The 15,822-nt window shown below is 58.8% G+C and overlaps 2 protein-coding genes across 9 annotated transcripts in view; both read right to left on the reverse strand.

Annotated features, from left to right (window-relative positions):
• Window positions 1–22: 22 nt before the first annotated feature.
• On the reverse strand, window positions 23–3,159 carry ASPDH (aspartate dehydrogenase domain containing). 4 transcript variants are annotated; one of them, XM_047790176.1, is made up of 7 exons: window positions 2,347–3,159; window positions 2,008–2,152; window positions 1,667–1,751; window positions 1,426–1,575; window positions 1,123–1,343; window positions 898–1,052; window positions 271–446 (listed from the first exon to the last, which is right to left on the reverse strand). In XM_047790176.1, exons 1-7 carry the CDS (start codon window positions 2,675–2,677, stop codon window positions 403–405), a joined length of 1,131 nt encoding a protein of 376 aa, XP_047646132.1. In that variant the 5' UTR covers window positions 2,678–3,159; the 3' UTR covers window positions 271–402. The 4 variants fall into 4 exon arrangements, with proteins under 4 accessions (XP_047646133.1, XP_047646132.1, XP_047646134.1 ...); XM_047790178.1 differs by lacking the exon at window positions 271–446 and having other exon boundaries at window positions 453–1,052; window positions 2,669–3,159; XM_047790175.1 differs by lacking the exon at window positions 271–446 and having other exon boundaries at window positions 453–1,052.
• Window positions 3,160–4,314: 1,155 nt separating this feature from the next.
• The window catches only part of LRRC4B (leucine rich repeat containing 4B), a 44,010-nt gene continuing 32,502 nt past the window's right edge, over window positions 4,315–15,822 (reverse strand). For all 5 annotated transcript variants that reach the window (XM_047792244.1, XM_047792242.1, XM_047792241.1 and 2 more), the window contains one exon: window positions 4,315–7,604. In XM_047792244.1, coding sequence (XP_047648200.1) covers window positions 5,736–7,604 — 1,869 coding nt within the window. In that variant the 3' untranslated portion in view covers window positions 4,315–5,735. The remainder of the gene's footprint in view (window positions 7,605–15,822) is intronic.

Genomic DNA, 15,822 nt, shown 5'->3' on the forward strand with positions numbered 1-15,822 from the left:
CTTCCGGGCAGCGTGGCCCGGAAGTCCGCTCTCGCCCGGAGAACGCGGGACTACAACTTCCGTCGGTCCCTGCGGCGAGTCCCGGAAATGTGCCCTCAGCGGCCTCTCCTTCTCCCACTGCCACGCCCCCTGCTGCTCAGAGGATCATGGGAAATGTAGTGCGTAGGTTCGCGCGTCCCTGTTTGCCCGCTCCATGTGGTGGCGTCAGGCCTAGTGTGAAGACGCAGCGTGACGTCACGGGAGGGGAACAAGTGATCAGACACCAGACCATGCCGGGAAAAGAGCCTCCAATATTTACTGAGACACGAGGGAGGTGTGGAGACACCGAGGCCGGGGTAGGAGCAGGACAGTGGTGAGGAAGTACATGAGACAAGGATGTCCTTATGGGAAGGAGGAGGCTTCTCAGCAGAAATGGATCCCCGGCTTGGAGGGGAGCTGGCAGCAGCCTGCGGGGGAGATAACCGGGAATGAAAGGCTCAGACAGAGAGATGAGGAGTGACAGACACCTGGAAGAAGGGACAGGCCAAGGTGGGGATCGAGGAAGACCTAGAGGGAGAGCCTGAGACCCAGAGGGGCCCAGCGACCTAAGGAGAGGGACCAAAGTTCCAGAGATAGAGGGACAGAGACCGTGAGGGTGGACAGGGACACCTGGTAGGGTCCCAGAGAGAGGGGGACACAGAGGCTGAGAGCGTGGAAACTTGGACAACAGAGAGAGATCTAAAAAGATTCAGCGTCATCGCGCGCAGGGTTAAGGAGACTCAGAAACAACGATCAATCAATTAAGACAGAATCAGAACTTCAGACCGAGGCAACACCTGAGATGCAAGCTCTGCAGAGCACAAGAGCCTGGGGCTTGGGGTGAGGGACCACTAGCGCTGGGGAGGAACCTGGCCTCACCCAGGAGGCTGCGCCAGAAGGCGGTGACAGTGGCAGAGCCAGTGACAGCACCGGGCTCAGCCGGGTTCTCCCTGTGGGTGTACACAGCAAAGCTTCTGCCTGTCGGGCCTGGGGGGCCGCTCAGCTCCACATCCACCACGTGCATGTCCTTGAGGCTGAGGCAAGGAAGGTAATCAGTGCTACTGGCCTGGGCCCAGCCCAGACCCCCTGCTCAGCTTGGCTCACCTGAAATCAGCCACAAGCACCCCAATCACACGGTCAAAGCCCAGGCTGGGGGCGGCCAGGGCAGCAGCTGCCATGGTGTTAGAATTTCGGGGGGCAAAGGGGCAGAGCCCACGGACAGGGCCTTCATAGAGCACGGTGCGAGGCCCGGTGCTGTGCACTGTAGCCAAGGGTCCCTCGAGCCGGAAGCCATTGGGGTGTGTGGCCATGGTGACTCGGAGGCTCTGGAAGTGAGAGCCAGGGTCAGGGGGGCTAGGGATCTCTGTTGGCCCTTTCCAGTTCCCGGGGAGCCCAGCGGACCCTCACCTGGAGGCCTCCGGCTTCGTCCAATCTGGTGATGTCGTCAGTGCCCCACAGGGCACCTCGGGCCACGAACACAGCGTGGCCCCAGCGATGCGAGGCCTCCAGGAGCCGCAGCTCCGTGGCCTGGTCAGCCAGGGCCGAGGGGGAGCCCACCTGGGGAAGATGAAGGCGGGGCAGGGCTGAGGTCAGGTGACGGATCCCATTTAGAGGGGGGTGGTGCCAAGGCAAAAGAGGCAGGGCTCACCAGGAGATGGGCGTAGCGCAGGATCTCTGCCCCAGATTCGTGGATTATTTTGGGATGGGCCACTTCCACCACAAGGTCAGGGTGCCTGGGAATGGGGAGGGGAGGGGGGAAGGCCTTGAAGACATAATAGAGCTCCCCTCCCCAGATTCCCTGAGTCTATGGAGGCCTGTCCCTCTTCGCCCTGGCCGGGGAGGGGAAATGGGCTGGAATCTTGTCCTATTTCACATTTGGGTGAACCAAAGCCCAGAGAGGGTGAGAGACTCTCCTGAGAGCACACAGCACCCAAGGGAGCCAGAAGAGGAGCTTCAAAGAGTCCCACTCTCTAGGGCAAGGTCACTGACCTCTCCCCGAGAGCAGCAAGGTTCTGGAGCTGCAAGGAAGGGGGTACGCTCCCCGCCATTCGTCCTGGGTCACGGTTCCAGACGAAAACGAGTTCGAGGCCCAGTTCTGGTCCCTGAGTCAGCAAGTGGGAGACAAGGGACTGCCCTGGGGAGAGGGGAAGAGACTCAGAGAGAAGGGGACAGAGCCCCGCGGTGGGGAACGGGAGGTGCTCAGGCAGACACAGAATCAGCCGGCCGCTGATCGAGACAGAGATGGAAGATATGTGCGTGGAAGGCACAGGGGCTCTGGAAGCTTCAGAAAGGGGCTGGGGAAGAGGCCCCAGACGGTCATGGACTCACCGAGGCGGCCGTAGCCCACTATGCCCACCTTCCTTGGGACCTGGTCGAGGGCCATGCCCTTGGGTGTGATGGTCAGGGGGCTGAGCTCCACCGGCTGCTGGCTACCCACTGCCCACCCCCACTGAAGGTTTGGGCAGCAGTTGATCTTTGGACATTTGACCCTTGAGCCTCTCCGGAACCTCCCCCCTTCCTCCGGCAGCGGCCCAGAGGTGGGGGTGTGGGTGTGCCGCGTGGGGGCGGGATGAGAATCTGGGGGGGCACTGGGCATGATGGTCTGGGGTTCTGGGGCCCTGAGTTTGTCCCCCCTGCCAGCCCCCCATACCCAGCCCATTCCTTCTCTGCATCACATCCTCTTTTCCTGCTGATGTGGAAAATTTCCTCTGCAGTCCCCTGCCCCCCTTTCTGGCTGGCCAGGTTGTCATGGAAACCGCATCCTGCTTGGGGTGGGGGTAGAGAAGGCTGGGAGCTTGCGCCTGTGTTTTCCCACCCTTGCGGCCACTTCCCCTGCGCCTTGGCACCCGTGTCCCTCATCAGCCTCCCTCCTCCGTGTTTTCCTCCCTTGGTTCTCTGGCTCCGATCTCTCAGCTCCTTGCGTCTCTCCACCTCTTCCCGGATCTCCAGCCCTCTCGCCTCCACCCTGCCGCCTCTGGGCTGGCTGCCATTCTGCCCCCAACCAGGTCAGGCCCTCGTCTCCTCCCTACCCCAAGGTCTGAGGGAGGCCTGGCCTGGCCGTGCCCGTTTCCCTGCAAGGCAGCAGGAGCTGGAGTTGGACTCACCCTAGTCTCAGTGGCCCCCAACCCTCCTCCAGCTCCCATGGAGGGTCCCTTCCCCCAGCCCCCCTCCAGAACCTTCCTTCCTCCAGTCTGATCATTCCTCTGTTCACCTTGACTTCTCTCACCTTGTCCTCCCCTCCCCCAGCCACGATGCCACCAGCTTCCACCATCCCCCTCATAGTCTCACTCCCATGCCCATCCCTCCCTTCCCCCCACCTCCATGGCCAAGGAGCAGCCTGTGAGGCTCGTGGAGGCCCCGAGCGCCCCCCTCAATGAGCCCCAGCCACTGCGCCTCGCGGGTGCCTGGCATCGGAAATGGCGGAGGCTGCGGCAGTGTCGGCTCCCTGCCCCCAACCACCTGGTACCCGCTGCAGCGTTGCCATGGCAACCAGGATGAGGCCCTGAAAGAGGACGAGTGAGAAAGAGCGCATGAAAGAGGGAGCGGAGCGAGGAGGGAGCCAGGCATCACTTGAGACAAGAGTTCGGAGTCGACAGGCCTTGAGAGCAGACAAGCCAGACAGATAGGGTCGGGGACCCCAGACATGTCCCAGAGGCGGCTGCCACGGCCGATAAGGGAAGAATTTGCTTGAAGAGCCCCAGGTGGGGGAGAGATAAGATGCTGTGGGGGCAGAAACAGGCAGGGAGGCGGCGCAGGGCCAGGCATATGGGCCCGGCTCAGGCCCTCTCAGGGCACAAGGGGCCCCCGGGTGGGGTGGCAGGGGGCTTCCTGCCCACCCCGCTTTCGGTTGTGGACATCAGTTGTGGACGCCCCTGGGCTTGGCCGTCCTGCGCATGTGCCAGGCCTGCTGTGTAGGGGAGCGGGCCCAGGCTGGAAGGAGGGGAGGAAGGGGGCCCCTGTATGGCCACGGCTATGTCTGCACAGAGCAGTGGCTCATCCTGAGTGAAAAGGTGTTGTAAGGTCACGCCTGCCTCCACTGGCCTCTGCCTGTCTAGACAGCATGAAACGGTAGCCCTTGTGGGCAGTTGCCCTCTGGAGGCTGAAATGTTGGCCCTTGGCCTCCCCCTGCTCCACCAGCAGCTGCCCGCTGTCCTGGCCAATCCCTGGCATTTGCTCCCACTCGCTGGCTCTTGTCCCTCTGAGGGGTCTGTGTGTGACCGATGTGCAGTCCTGTTGGCCCCACAGGCCCCAGCTGCGGCTAGAGCACCCCCCACCGCCCTGGCCCACCCTGCTCACTCCGCCCCTCCCCTTCAATGCTTTCACCAAGGCAGGGTCCTGAATGGGTCTGCAGTGGAGACAGACCCGCTCTGGTGTGGCTCCGTGATGGGCTGGATTGCATCCTCGCCTCCTGTCAAAGTGGGTGTGCCTTTGTTTGGAAAGAGGTTCTTTGCAGATGATTGAGATGAGGCCGTACTGGAGTTGCGGAGGGTCCCTAATCCAGTCTGACTGGTGTCCTTATAAAAAGGGAAAATTCGGACCCAGAGACGTACCCAGAGGGAAGGTCATGTGGAGACACAGAGAGAACTCCCTGTGGAGATGGGAGGCGGCAGGGCCGCGGGGCGGGGGAAACCCCTGCTCCAAGCCAAGGAATATCTGAGGCCACCAGAAGTTGGAAGGGGCAGGAAAGGACCCTCCCCTACAGGTTCCAGAGGGAGCACAGCCCCGCCCACACCTTGACCTTGGACTCCAGACCTAAGCCCCTAAATTTCTGTTGTTCTGAGACACCCAGTCTGGGGCACCATGTAACCACAGCCCCTGCATTTCTGTGGTGAAGTGGGAGGCGGCGGGGAGAGGACCCCAGGACCTGCCTCGAAAGGGGGTGCAGGGAGATTAAACACCCAGGTGTGCTGGGTGCCCCAGGCCGGCTCTGGGGCCTCCGAGGTGAGGGGCAGGGGCCGAAGCCATTGGGAGGGCGGCGGGCCTTCTCTGCAGGGGCTGCCCCACTTGCCTTTCCCGCCAGGCACTTGCCCCCTACCCCCGTACCCTTTGTTTGCTCTCATGCTTTCGTGACCCCCCAAAAAAGTTTTTTTTTTACTTTTTCCGTGTTTTTTTTTTTTTTTTAAAGTAATTACAGAGCAGGTAGTCGTTGACGCAAACCTCCCTTCAGTATCAAAAGAGTCTGTGGGGCAGGAGGGGGCCGGGGGCCAGGGCGGGGGCGGATTGAGGCCGCCCCACCCGCAGCCCCCGGGGGCCGGGGACCGGAGGTGGACTCGCCTGGGGCGGGAAAGGGCCAGGGTGTCCGGTGGCTCTGCCGTCGTGGCTGTCTCTTCAGTTTCCAGGGCGGAAGTGTGGGACGGGGGACAGGCGTCAAACTGCAAAAAAAATGAACCGTAAAAGGAGGGCTGTCGGGGCCGAGGGGAGGGAACACCCCTCCAGAGAGCTCCTCTCTCCCCGGGAAGGCGGAGGGCCGGAGTGGTCGGTGGGGAGAGCGAGGAGGAAAGGCCGGGGGTTCCGGCCCCTTCCCCCGAATCCTGCGCGCCCTCCGGTCGCGGTCGCGGTCGCCGCCGGGGAGGGGCGGCGGGGCCGGAACCCCGGGGGCTCCAGCCCCGCCCCTGTCCTGGCTGGGGAGAGCCGCCCTGCGGTCCGGACCCAGCTGGGGCTCCGAGCTGCCTGCCCCGAGCTGCCCCGGGCAGGGCCCGTCCGTGCGACAGGCGGCTTCAGATCTGCGTCTCTTGCACGTTCTCCTTGGAGCCGCTCTTGAAGAGCAGAGGTTCGTGGATGGAGTTGAGGCCGGGCGGGCCCTTGCCCCCGCAGCCCCCGCCGCTGGGGTTGCTGCTGTAGTGAGCCTTGAAGGCGGCCGCCACGTAGTGGTGGTGGTTGAGGTGGTCGCGCTCCAGGGCGGGCAGGGCCAGGTGGCTGTCCCCGCTGACGCCCCCCGCGCCGGCCACGGCGGCGGCGGCCGCCACGGACACGGCGGAGGCGGCGGGCAGCTCGTCCTCCACGTTGATGATCTCCACGGTGCGCGTGGGCCCGTGGTGCTTGTGGAGCTGGTGCTGCTTGCGCAGCTTGTAGAAGGCCACGAGCATCACGGCGGCCATGAACGTGATGGCCACGAAGCAGCCGATGATGATCTTGGTGGTCTTCATGACGTCGTCCAGGTCCTTGAGGGCGTTCTCCGTCACGTCCGTGATGGGCACCGTGAACGCCTTCTCCGTGGGCCGCGACGAGCGTGGGGCGGGCGCCGTGGTGGACGACGAGGCCGGGCCGGCCGCCTCCCCGGGCCGGCCGCCGCCCCAGACGCCGTCCGTCGTGGGCCCCGGGGGCTCCTTCTCCGTCCCCCGCGGCTGCAGGGCCTCCTCTCCCGGCTGCGTCTCCAGGGTCTCCACGGTCACCGTGGTGAAGTAGGTGTAGCCGCCGCTGCCCCCGCCGCCGCCGCCACTGCCGCCGGCGCCCCCGGGGCCGCCGCCGGGGCCGCCCCCGCCGCCGCCGCTGGCGCCCCCGGCCGCCACGGGATCCACGGCCGAGACGTTGAGCGTGGCCGAGGCGGTGGTGTTGCCGGCCGAGTTCGTCACCATGCAGGTGTACTGGCCCGTGTCCTGCACGGTGACGTTGGTGAAGTTGAGCGTGCCGTCGTGCAGGACGGAGATGCGCACGCGGTAGGAGCCGTGGGTCATGAGGGTGCCGTTGGGCGTCAGCCAGTTGACGGAGGTCATGGACGTGCCGGTGCGGCACTTGAGCTCGGCGGCCATGCCCTCGGTGACGTTGAGGTCCGTGGGCGGCTCCACGATGACAGGCGCGTAGCAGGTGAAGTGCGACTGGTCCAGCTCGCCGATGTAGCGCCCCTTGAGGCCGGCGGGCGCGTGGCAGCGCGCGCAGCACGTAGTGTTGCTGGGCACGGTCTCCTTGAGCCACCAGCTCAGCCAGAGCACGTCGCAGTTGCAGTGCCAGGGGTTGTGGTTGAGGTGGACGCGCTCGAGGCGGTGCAGGGGCGTGAAGAGGTCATGGGGCAGCGACATCAGGTTATTGTGGGACAGGTTGAGCTCCTCCAGCGACTTGAGGTCGTCGAAGGCGTTGCGCTCGATGGTGGCCACCTGGGCGTGCATCAGCCACAGCTTGCGCAGGCTGGTCAGGCCCTGGAAGGAGCCCGGGCGGATCAGGTCCAGCCGGTTGCCCGACAGCTCCAGCTCCTCCAGGCGCACAAGGGCCGTCAGGTTGGGGATGTCCTTGAGGTTGCACATGCCCAGGTTGAGGTAGCGCAGGTTCACCAGGCCCTCGAAGGCCGCCTCCGAGATGTACTCCAGCCGCTTGAGCTCGCCCAGGTCGAGGCGGCGCAGCGAGGGCACGCGGTTGAAGGCGTAGGACGGGATGCTCTCGATGGGGTTGTTGCGCAGCCAGAGCTCCCGCAGCTTGGACAGGTACTCGAAGGCCTGCGTGGGCACCGTGGTCAGCCGGTTGTCGAACAGCTCCAGGGTGTTGAGGCTGGGCAGCCCGTTGAAGGCGCCCACTTCGATCTTGCGCACCAGGTTCTTGCTCAGCTGCAGGATCTCCAGGTGTCGCAGGTGCTTGAACGTGTCCGTCCGGATCACCTGGGGTGGGGGAGGGGAGACACCGTCAGTGATAGGAGATGGCCACGGGGGCGGGGCCGCCCCGGGGCGTGGTCTGGCTCAGCCATTGGTCAGCATCTCAGGGGGCCCCGCCCCCTCCCCTCCTCTGTATAAAAGGAGGCCGGCCTGCGGGAAGGTGGCCCTCGGAGGCACTGGTCTGCCCTCCTCTCAGTTCAGCAAGCATTCTCTTACTCCTTGCCCCACCAACTTGTCTCTGGATCTATTTTTATTGATGGATTTACTTTTGCCACCTGGGACAGCATATGGAAATTCCTGGGCTAGGGATCAACTCCCAGGCGCAGCTGTGGCATAGGCCACAGCGGCAGCAATCCCAGATCCTTAGCCCACTGCGCCACAGCGGCATCTCCATCCTCTCTGGATTTATTGGTCTGTCCTGCAGTGAGCAGAGTGAGCTTAGGCTCAATGTCAATACTAATGGATCCACCAGAGAGTTTTGTTTCTTCAGTTTATTTTATTGATGTATAATTGATTTCCAAAGTTGTGTTAATTTCTGCTATATAGCAAAGTGATTCTGTTTTATACACACACACACACACACACACACACACTTTCTTCATATTCTTTTTTGTCATGGTTTAGTCACACGATATCGAATTCAGTTCTCCGTACTATAGTATACTGTAGGACCTTGTTCCAGTCTATGTAGACTAGCTCGCACCTGCTAATCCCAAACTCCCAGTCTGTCCTTCTGTGCTACCTGCCCCCCCGCCCCCCCCCCTCGTGCCTCCAGCAACTACAAGTCTGGACCACAGAGTTCGGAGCGCTGGTGAGGGCACCCAGCCACCCCCTTTCTCCAGCTTAGCTGTAAGACCATGAGACCACTGTGGAAAGCAGTTTGGTGGTTTCTTATAAAGTTAAACAGAGAGTTAGTTACACGGGACTCGGCCGTTCCACTCTTGAGTATTTCCCCAAGAGAAATGACCGTGGCTGTCCATCCAATGGCCTGTGACAGGTGCTCATAGCCTCTGTGTTCATTTCAGTCTAAGCAAGAAGTGACCCAGGGTCCAGACCCACGTGGTGTCTGCGGGATGGAACACTAGGACTCAGCAAAGAAAAGGAATGAACTTTCGACACAACAACTTGGATGATCTCGAGGGCCTCAAGTTAAGCAAAAGCAGCCAGAAGCGAAGAGCATGTGCTGTAGGACGCATCCTTCCACCAGCAGTTCTGAGTGTGTGCGTGTGCATGTGTATGTTGGGCCCCAGGGCAGGGGGACAGTCTGAGAAGGGGCACGAGGGAACTTTCTGGACTGATAGAAATGTCCCTAGTTGGGTGGTGGCTACAAGGGTGAAGACAAAGGCTAAAACTCCCCAAACTCTACCCATAACATGGGGACATGTTATTCTATGTAAATTATGCCTCAATCAAAAAGATGAAAAGCAGTTGCACCGGCAGCTACCATGCATGGGGCACTTCTTGGGTGCTAAACGTGGCTCTAAACCACCCTGTGAGAACTCTGACATCCACAGAACTCTGAAGACTAGATTTTTGGCAACTTTTTTTTTTTTTTTTAATGGATGCTCCCATGATACAGAAATTCCCAGGCCAGGGACTGAATTTGAGCCGCAGCTGCAACCTTTGCACAGCTGTAGCAACACCGTATCCTTAACCCACTGGGCTGGGATGGGGATCAAACCCCCAAGGCCACAGAGACAATGCCAGATCCTTAACCTGCTGCGCCACAGTGGGAACTCCAAGATTTTTTGTAACTTTGGCACCAAATCCCATTTGTTGGCCAGACCTGATTGGAACTCATGTGAAGCTGTTTTAAAGTTTTTCCGGATCCCACTCCTGTGATTATTCAAACATTCCGCCCTAGAAATCCTCCCGCATTTGACAAGAAGTGTAACAGACCCACTGAGGTGCTGTAAAAATATATGCTGTATATTAATACCCTTCTAATTCAGATGCCCAAACACAGCTAGCCTCGAGAGTTTCACAAGAGGGATTATGAATTATCTCCACCTAAATTGGAGGAAATGGAAGCACAGAGAGGTTCAGTGACTTGCTCAGGGATGCACAGGATGGGATGGCAGACCTAGGATTGGGCCCAGGTTGCCTGGCTCCAGAATTTTGGTTCCCTTTTTTTGCTTTTTAGGGCTGCACCCATGGCATATAAAAGTTCCCAGGCTGGGGGTCCAATTGGAGCCACAGCTGCTGGTCTATGCCACGGCCACAGCAATGCCAAATCCGAACCATGTCTTTGACCTACACCATAGTGCATAGCAATGCTGGGACCTTGACCCACTGAGTGAGGCCAGGGATCGAACCTGCAACCTCATGGATACTAGTCAGGTTCGTTTCCGCTAAGCCACAGCAAGAACTCCCAGAATCTTGGTTCTTAATCCCTGAACTTGGCTGCTACCTCACAGGGCTGAGGCTGATGCACTACAGAAGCGGGTGGTGCTGCGCTGGGTGTGGGCGGGAGGTAGAATCTTACCAGATTCTCCTGTCACCTGCCGTGCCAGGTACACTGAGGCAGAGAAGGCCATGCGGCCATCAGATGGTGTTTTTGAAGCCAAGATAATGCCATGGAGAAACGCACTGTAATATTAAGGGGGAAACCAGCATACCGGATGCTTGTGACTTTGCAGAACTAAAAAAAGCTGCTGAGGAATTAGGTATCTGCAGATAGGCACTAAGACAAGACTGTAAGAAAAATGCCCCAAGCTTTTCTTAGTGGTGAACTCCAGCTGTTGGGAATTATGGGTAATTTTAATTCTTTCGTTATTTTTTCTTTAATGAACAAAAATTCCGTTTAAGTAGAAAAACACTTGAAAAACTTTTTTTTTTTTTTTTTTTTTTTTGCCGAGACACTCGAAGTTCTCAGGCCAGGGAGCAAAGCTTCCCCACAGCAGTGACTCGAGCCACAGCAGTGACAACGCCAGAACCTTAACGGCTAGGCCACCAGGGCACTCCTAAAGACTTTTAAAAGAACCACGCTGCCTGAAAGGCACCCAACATAAGGAACAGCAACATTCCTGGTACCGTCACCATCATCCAGTGGTAACAGCCCCCATCCCTGCCAGTGCGCCCCAACAGGAACACGATGCCGACTACCTGCTTAAGTGTGAATTTCCTAGAGGCCACATTTGAAAAAAAAAAAAGTGAAATCAATTTTGATAATGCATTTGTTTAGCCCAAGAGTCCCAAATATGAGGACTTTGGCATGTCATCGAGAGGCAAGCGTACTTATAAACTTAACGGATAAAGCGAAACAGAGAGTTGGTTACATAGGACCTGGCCATTCCCATCTGACACTCTTCACGCTAAGCCTTCGGGGTCGGCTGCGTGTTTCACGGCCCACGCCCCCGGCAGCTGTGTGTCAGGCTGTGCAGACTTCCGAGGCGCTTTCTGGACTCGGTGATGTTTTATGAACAGGATCGAGTTTGGTGGACGGGGATGACTGTGGCCCCCGTTTCTGGAAGGAGGAAGTGGGAGCCCAAGCAGGTGGTGTGACTGGCAGGTCCCACCTGGTACGGCCACCACCTCATGTGCACTCCTATGGGCAGCATCGGCCTTACCACTCGGCAGCTGCAGAAATGGAGACCAAGGGTGTGGCAGTGGGGACAGAGTCCGGTTCTTGTCCCATCGCCTCCTCCCAGCTATTGGGCCTGTCACTTGAGCGCTCTGTGTCCCCGTGTCCATGGCCAGACCAGCCACCAAGGGGAAATGATGAAAACCCCTCTGGGGGAGTTCCCGTCATGGCGCAGTGGTTAACGAATCCGACTGGGAACCATGAGGTTGCGGGTTCGATCCCTGCCCTTGCTCGGTGGGTTAACGATCTGGCGTTGCCGTGAGCTGTGGTGTAGGTTGCAGACGCGGCTCGGATCCTGCATTGCTGTGGCTCTGGTGTAGGCCGGTGGCTACGGCTCCGATTCGACCCCTGGCCTGGGAACCTCCATATGCTGCTGGAGCGGCCCAAGAAATGGCAAAAAGACAAAAAAAAAAAAAAAAAAGAAAACCCCTCTGGGGAGGTGTTGGGGGGATGAGAGCGCTCAGAGGCTCCTTCGTATCCTCATTCTTCCCCTTACTCCTGGCCTGAGTAACAGGGGCTGTGCCAATAGGGTCACAGCCCTGAGCCTCTTAACCGCTTAACCGAAGGCCACACTGCTGCCGCCTGAGGAGGGTGGCTCCCAGGCCGGCGGAGAGCCCTCTCACCATGCCTTCCTGCTGCAAACCAGGCGAAAACCAGCCTGACACTTGCTGATGCCCATCAGTCCCCCAGCCCAGCCCTCTGTCCTCCGTCTCCCTGTTCTGTCCCCTCTTCTCAATCCCATGGCCCCCGCCCTGGCCTAGCCTCCTTCTCCCCCACCTGGATATTCAGCCCATAGCTCCCTGGCACACCTCACCCCACTGCCTTTGCAGGATCCTGCGCTCCGCGTCATGCTGCAGACTGAGAGGGCCATGGCAGTGCCAGCCCATCATGAGACACGGTCCCTGCCCTCGAGCAGCTCATCAAGCAGGCAGGGCCTTACCCACCCCCTCCTCCTGCGCCATCTTCCTGCTCATCTCCTGTTCTGGCAAGTCCCTGGACACAGCACGCATGCCTCTGCCTCTAGGCCTCTGTATTTGCCATTCCCTCTGTCAGGCACACTTTTCCTGCTTTTTTGTCTGGTTACCTCCCATCTGCTCTTCAACACCTGGTTCTCCAGGCACTGGCTCCGGAGGATGTCCCAGCCGCATCTCCTCCCCAGCCCTGACCTGCCTCAACGACCCGGTTGTCTGCATGGGGCGTGTCTTACCCCAGGGACCAGGCCCCTCCAGGGAGAGAAAGGACTAGCTCGCAGCCCAGGGCTGGGAGCACAGCGGCGGCGCACACTCATGTTTTGGCTTTGGGTTTTTTTTTGTCTTTTTTTTTTTCTTTCTATGGCCACACCTGTGGCATTTGGAACCTCCCAGGCTAGTGGTTGAATCAGGCTAGTGTGCCGGCCTACACCACAGCCACAGCCCTGCCTGGATCCAAGCCACATCTTTGACCTATACCACAGCTGGTGGCAATGCTGGATCCTTAATCCACTGAGTGAGGCCAGGGATGGAATCCGAGTCCTTGTGGATACTAGTCAGGTTTATAACCTGCGGAGCCACGAAGGGAACTCCCCTCTTATAAAATTTGTTTTGCAAAATTTTTGTTCATATACTCTCCTGGGTCCTGGTGCATTTCCCCTTAATAATAATGTATTGTGAGCTTTTTGTCATATCATGAATATGCTTCTAAAACTCAACTTTTCGGGAGTTCCCTGGTGGCTTGGTGGTTAAGGATCAGGCATTTTTCACTGCTGTGGCTCAGGTTTGATACCTGGCCTGGGAACTTCTGTATGCCCCAGGCTTGCCAAAAAAAAATTAAAATACAATAAAATAACACCCCCCCCGACTTTCATGGTCACCTAGACGCCCTCCCTTCCCAGGGCTGCACCTGCTTTTGGACGTTGAGATGGAATTGACAAGGTCAATTCTTAATTTTCTGGAACACGCCCCTGCCTTCTCTCATTTCCCACAGAGAAAACATCTAACCTTTAGAACTGGACAAGGATCACGAGGCTGGCCTGGGGTCTCTGCAGCCCGCTGGTGATGCAGCTGTCTGTGTACAAGGCCAGGGGCAAGACGGGGGCTGGAGAGCCTTGGCCTGACCACCCTGGGGCCCTGGGGCCCTGACTCTGCCACTGCGGCCTCGGCTTCCTCCTCCGAGGGACCCGGGGCAGAATCCAGCACCACGCCTCCCGGTGTGGTCTCTCTCTCAGGCCCATCCCTTGAGACTCTAAACAAGACAACAAAAAGCTTTCCCAAGCAAACGCAAACATCTCTAGAGCCCGTGTGACCCACTGCAAGGCAGGCTAACTCCAGGTTTCCCAAACATAATAACCACAGATGCCTTCTCACAGGCTTTTATTTTTTGGCTTGATGCTGGATCTCAGTTCCCAGCTCAGGGATCGAACCTGGGCCACGGCGGTGAAAGCACCGAATCCTAACCACTAAGCCCCCAGGGAACTCCCCAGGCTGCCTTTTCTTATCCTGTGGGAAAACGCTGGTAAAGCACAAAGCAGATCCTCAGTTGCTGTTTCCATTAGCAATAGGAAGAACAGCAGCAGTAATAACAATAGGAGGATCCAGTCATTACTGATCACCAGGGAGAGAATGAGGCGGATTCTTCAAAGGTCAGACTTGAGCGTTTGCTCTGACACACTGAGAACAACAGATCCGCTGGCCTGGGTGCTGGCTCGAACTCCTGGGACCGCCCCCCCATCTTAGTCACACAGAGTCCTGGGGGCCTCCCCAGTTCCCAGCAAACCCATCTGCTTGCCCCACCCTGCCCTGCCCCCCTCCTTCCAGGTCCCTGTTCCCAGCTCGGCCCCTGTAGCCTGCCCTCCCGGTCAAAAGGGAGCCTGCAGCCTTGAACCCTGCACCGTCCACAGCCTCCCCTTGTTAGGACTGGTCAGCTGGTGAGTCCGCCAGGTTGGTCCTTTTTGACTGTCTCGCAGCCATCTTTTCTCTGTCCCCCTGGCCCAGCTCAGGCCTCAACCTGCCCGGCTTCCAGTCTCTCCCCTCGAGTCCATCTCTGGGTCTTGCTACATTCAGAGCTGACGCTGTTTCTGCCCCCTCCTCTAGAATCCTCCCTGGCTCCCCAGTGCCCTCCACGGAAATCCAGCCTGCCTTGGAAGCCCGGTTTGGTTGGCCTATAGGCCCTTTCCCCTGCAGCCCTCACTTGGACTGCGTTTTAGCCAGTCTCAACCTCTGGAACTACCTCATGGGTGCTTGATCTTTGCCTCTGCTGTTCCTTCTGCTCAGAATACCCTTCCCTTTTCATCCACCTGGAAAACCCCTGCTCGCCCTCTTGCACTGAGCCCAGGCATTTCTCATCCATCCATCCATCCATCCATCCATCCATCGTTTATTTATTGAACAGAGAAAGCACTTCTGAAGGGGCCAACAGGGAAGGGCCATTCTCCGTGAAAGGGGACGTTAGCCCTGCAGAGCTGTCTCAAGGACGCGAGGTAATCAGTGAGATTCGCTCAACGCAGGGCTTGCCACCTGCAGATGCCCTCCGAGCCCTGGTACCAAATGCCAGGCTCTGGGCTGGGTGGCCCATCCGTCAGCTCAGCTTGTCCCCTCCAGCCCTGCAGGGCAGGTGGTGGTAGCTCACTTTCACCAAAGGAACCAGCTCAGCGAGGCCATGTGAGGAGGGCTTTGAACCTAGGCGGCGCACAGGCGCGCATCGTGCCTGTTTCAGAGGCCAGGAGCCGTGCCTCAGCAAGGCCAGGAAGCTCAGCAGAGCTATGCCTGCAGGAAGCGGGAAGCACGCAGCCGGGGTTCTGTCAGTCTCTTGGGTCCTCTGGACAAAGGAACTGAAACTACACCATGTCCATAAGGTGTGTCCCGGCAGAGCCCAGGCTGCTGCCACTCCACATGCTTTGTCCCCAGTTGTGACGCGAGGGTGTGGGTGAAGGGAGACGCTGGGGCACTCCCAAAGTGGGTGCGGGGTCCCCCCCGCCGCCAGTCACTTCAGTGATGCACTGGAGAATAAGCAGGACGGGGGTGTTGCTAAGAAGGGAAGCCTGGTTTTATTGCTTTAAATAGGGAGTCCCTTTATTTTTAACAGGATTCCAGTCTTTTCTCCCTCCTCCTCTCTGCAGGGTGACTGGGGAGCAGCCTCGTGTTGGGCGGTAGGGAGAGTCAGGGTTGGGTTTGGCTTTGCTGCTGACCAGCTGTGTGAGCTTGGCCGAGTATCCTAATGTCTCTGAGCCCACTTTCCACAAAGATCCTGCAGAGTTGTTGTGAGGCTTGGACAAGATAGTGAGTGCCTGGGGCCTGGCAATCAGGCAATAAGACATATGTTTAAATTGTTGATGCAGCTGATAATGATCATTGACAACTGTCTTACCTCTAGGCTTCCAGTTTCTTCCCCAGCCTCCTTCCTCTATATCAACTGTCAGAAATACAGTTCAGATCCGGCCACATCCCTGCTCACAGCCCTCCCATGGCTCCGTCTGACTGTCAACCTGATGCCAGAGGCTCTGCAGGACTGGCCCCACTGGCCTGGCCTGTACTCCAGGCCCAGGGAGGTGTATGGGGCTCTACATGCTCGCCACGCTCTGCCCAGCTCTCTGCCTCTGCACAGGCTGTGTCCTCTTCTGACCACCTTCTGCAGGGAGGCCCTCTTTGGCCTCCTGCTCACCTACTC

This window comes from Phacochoerus africanus, chromosome 8 (genome assembly GCF_016906955.1).
Source record: "Phacochoerus africanus isolate WHEZ1 chromosome 8, ROS_Pafr_v1, whole genome shotgun sequence".
Classification (NCBI taxonomy): domain Eukaryota; kingdom Metazoa; phylum Chordata; class Mammalia; order Artiodactyla; family Suidae; genus Phacochoerus; species Phacochoerus africanus.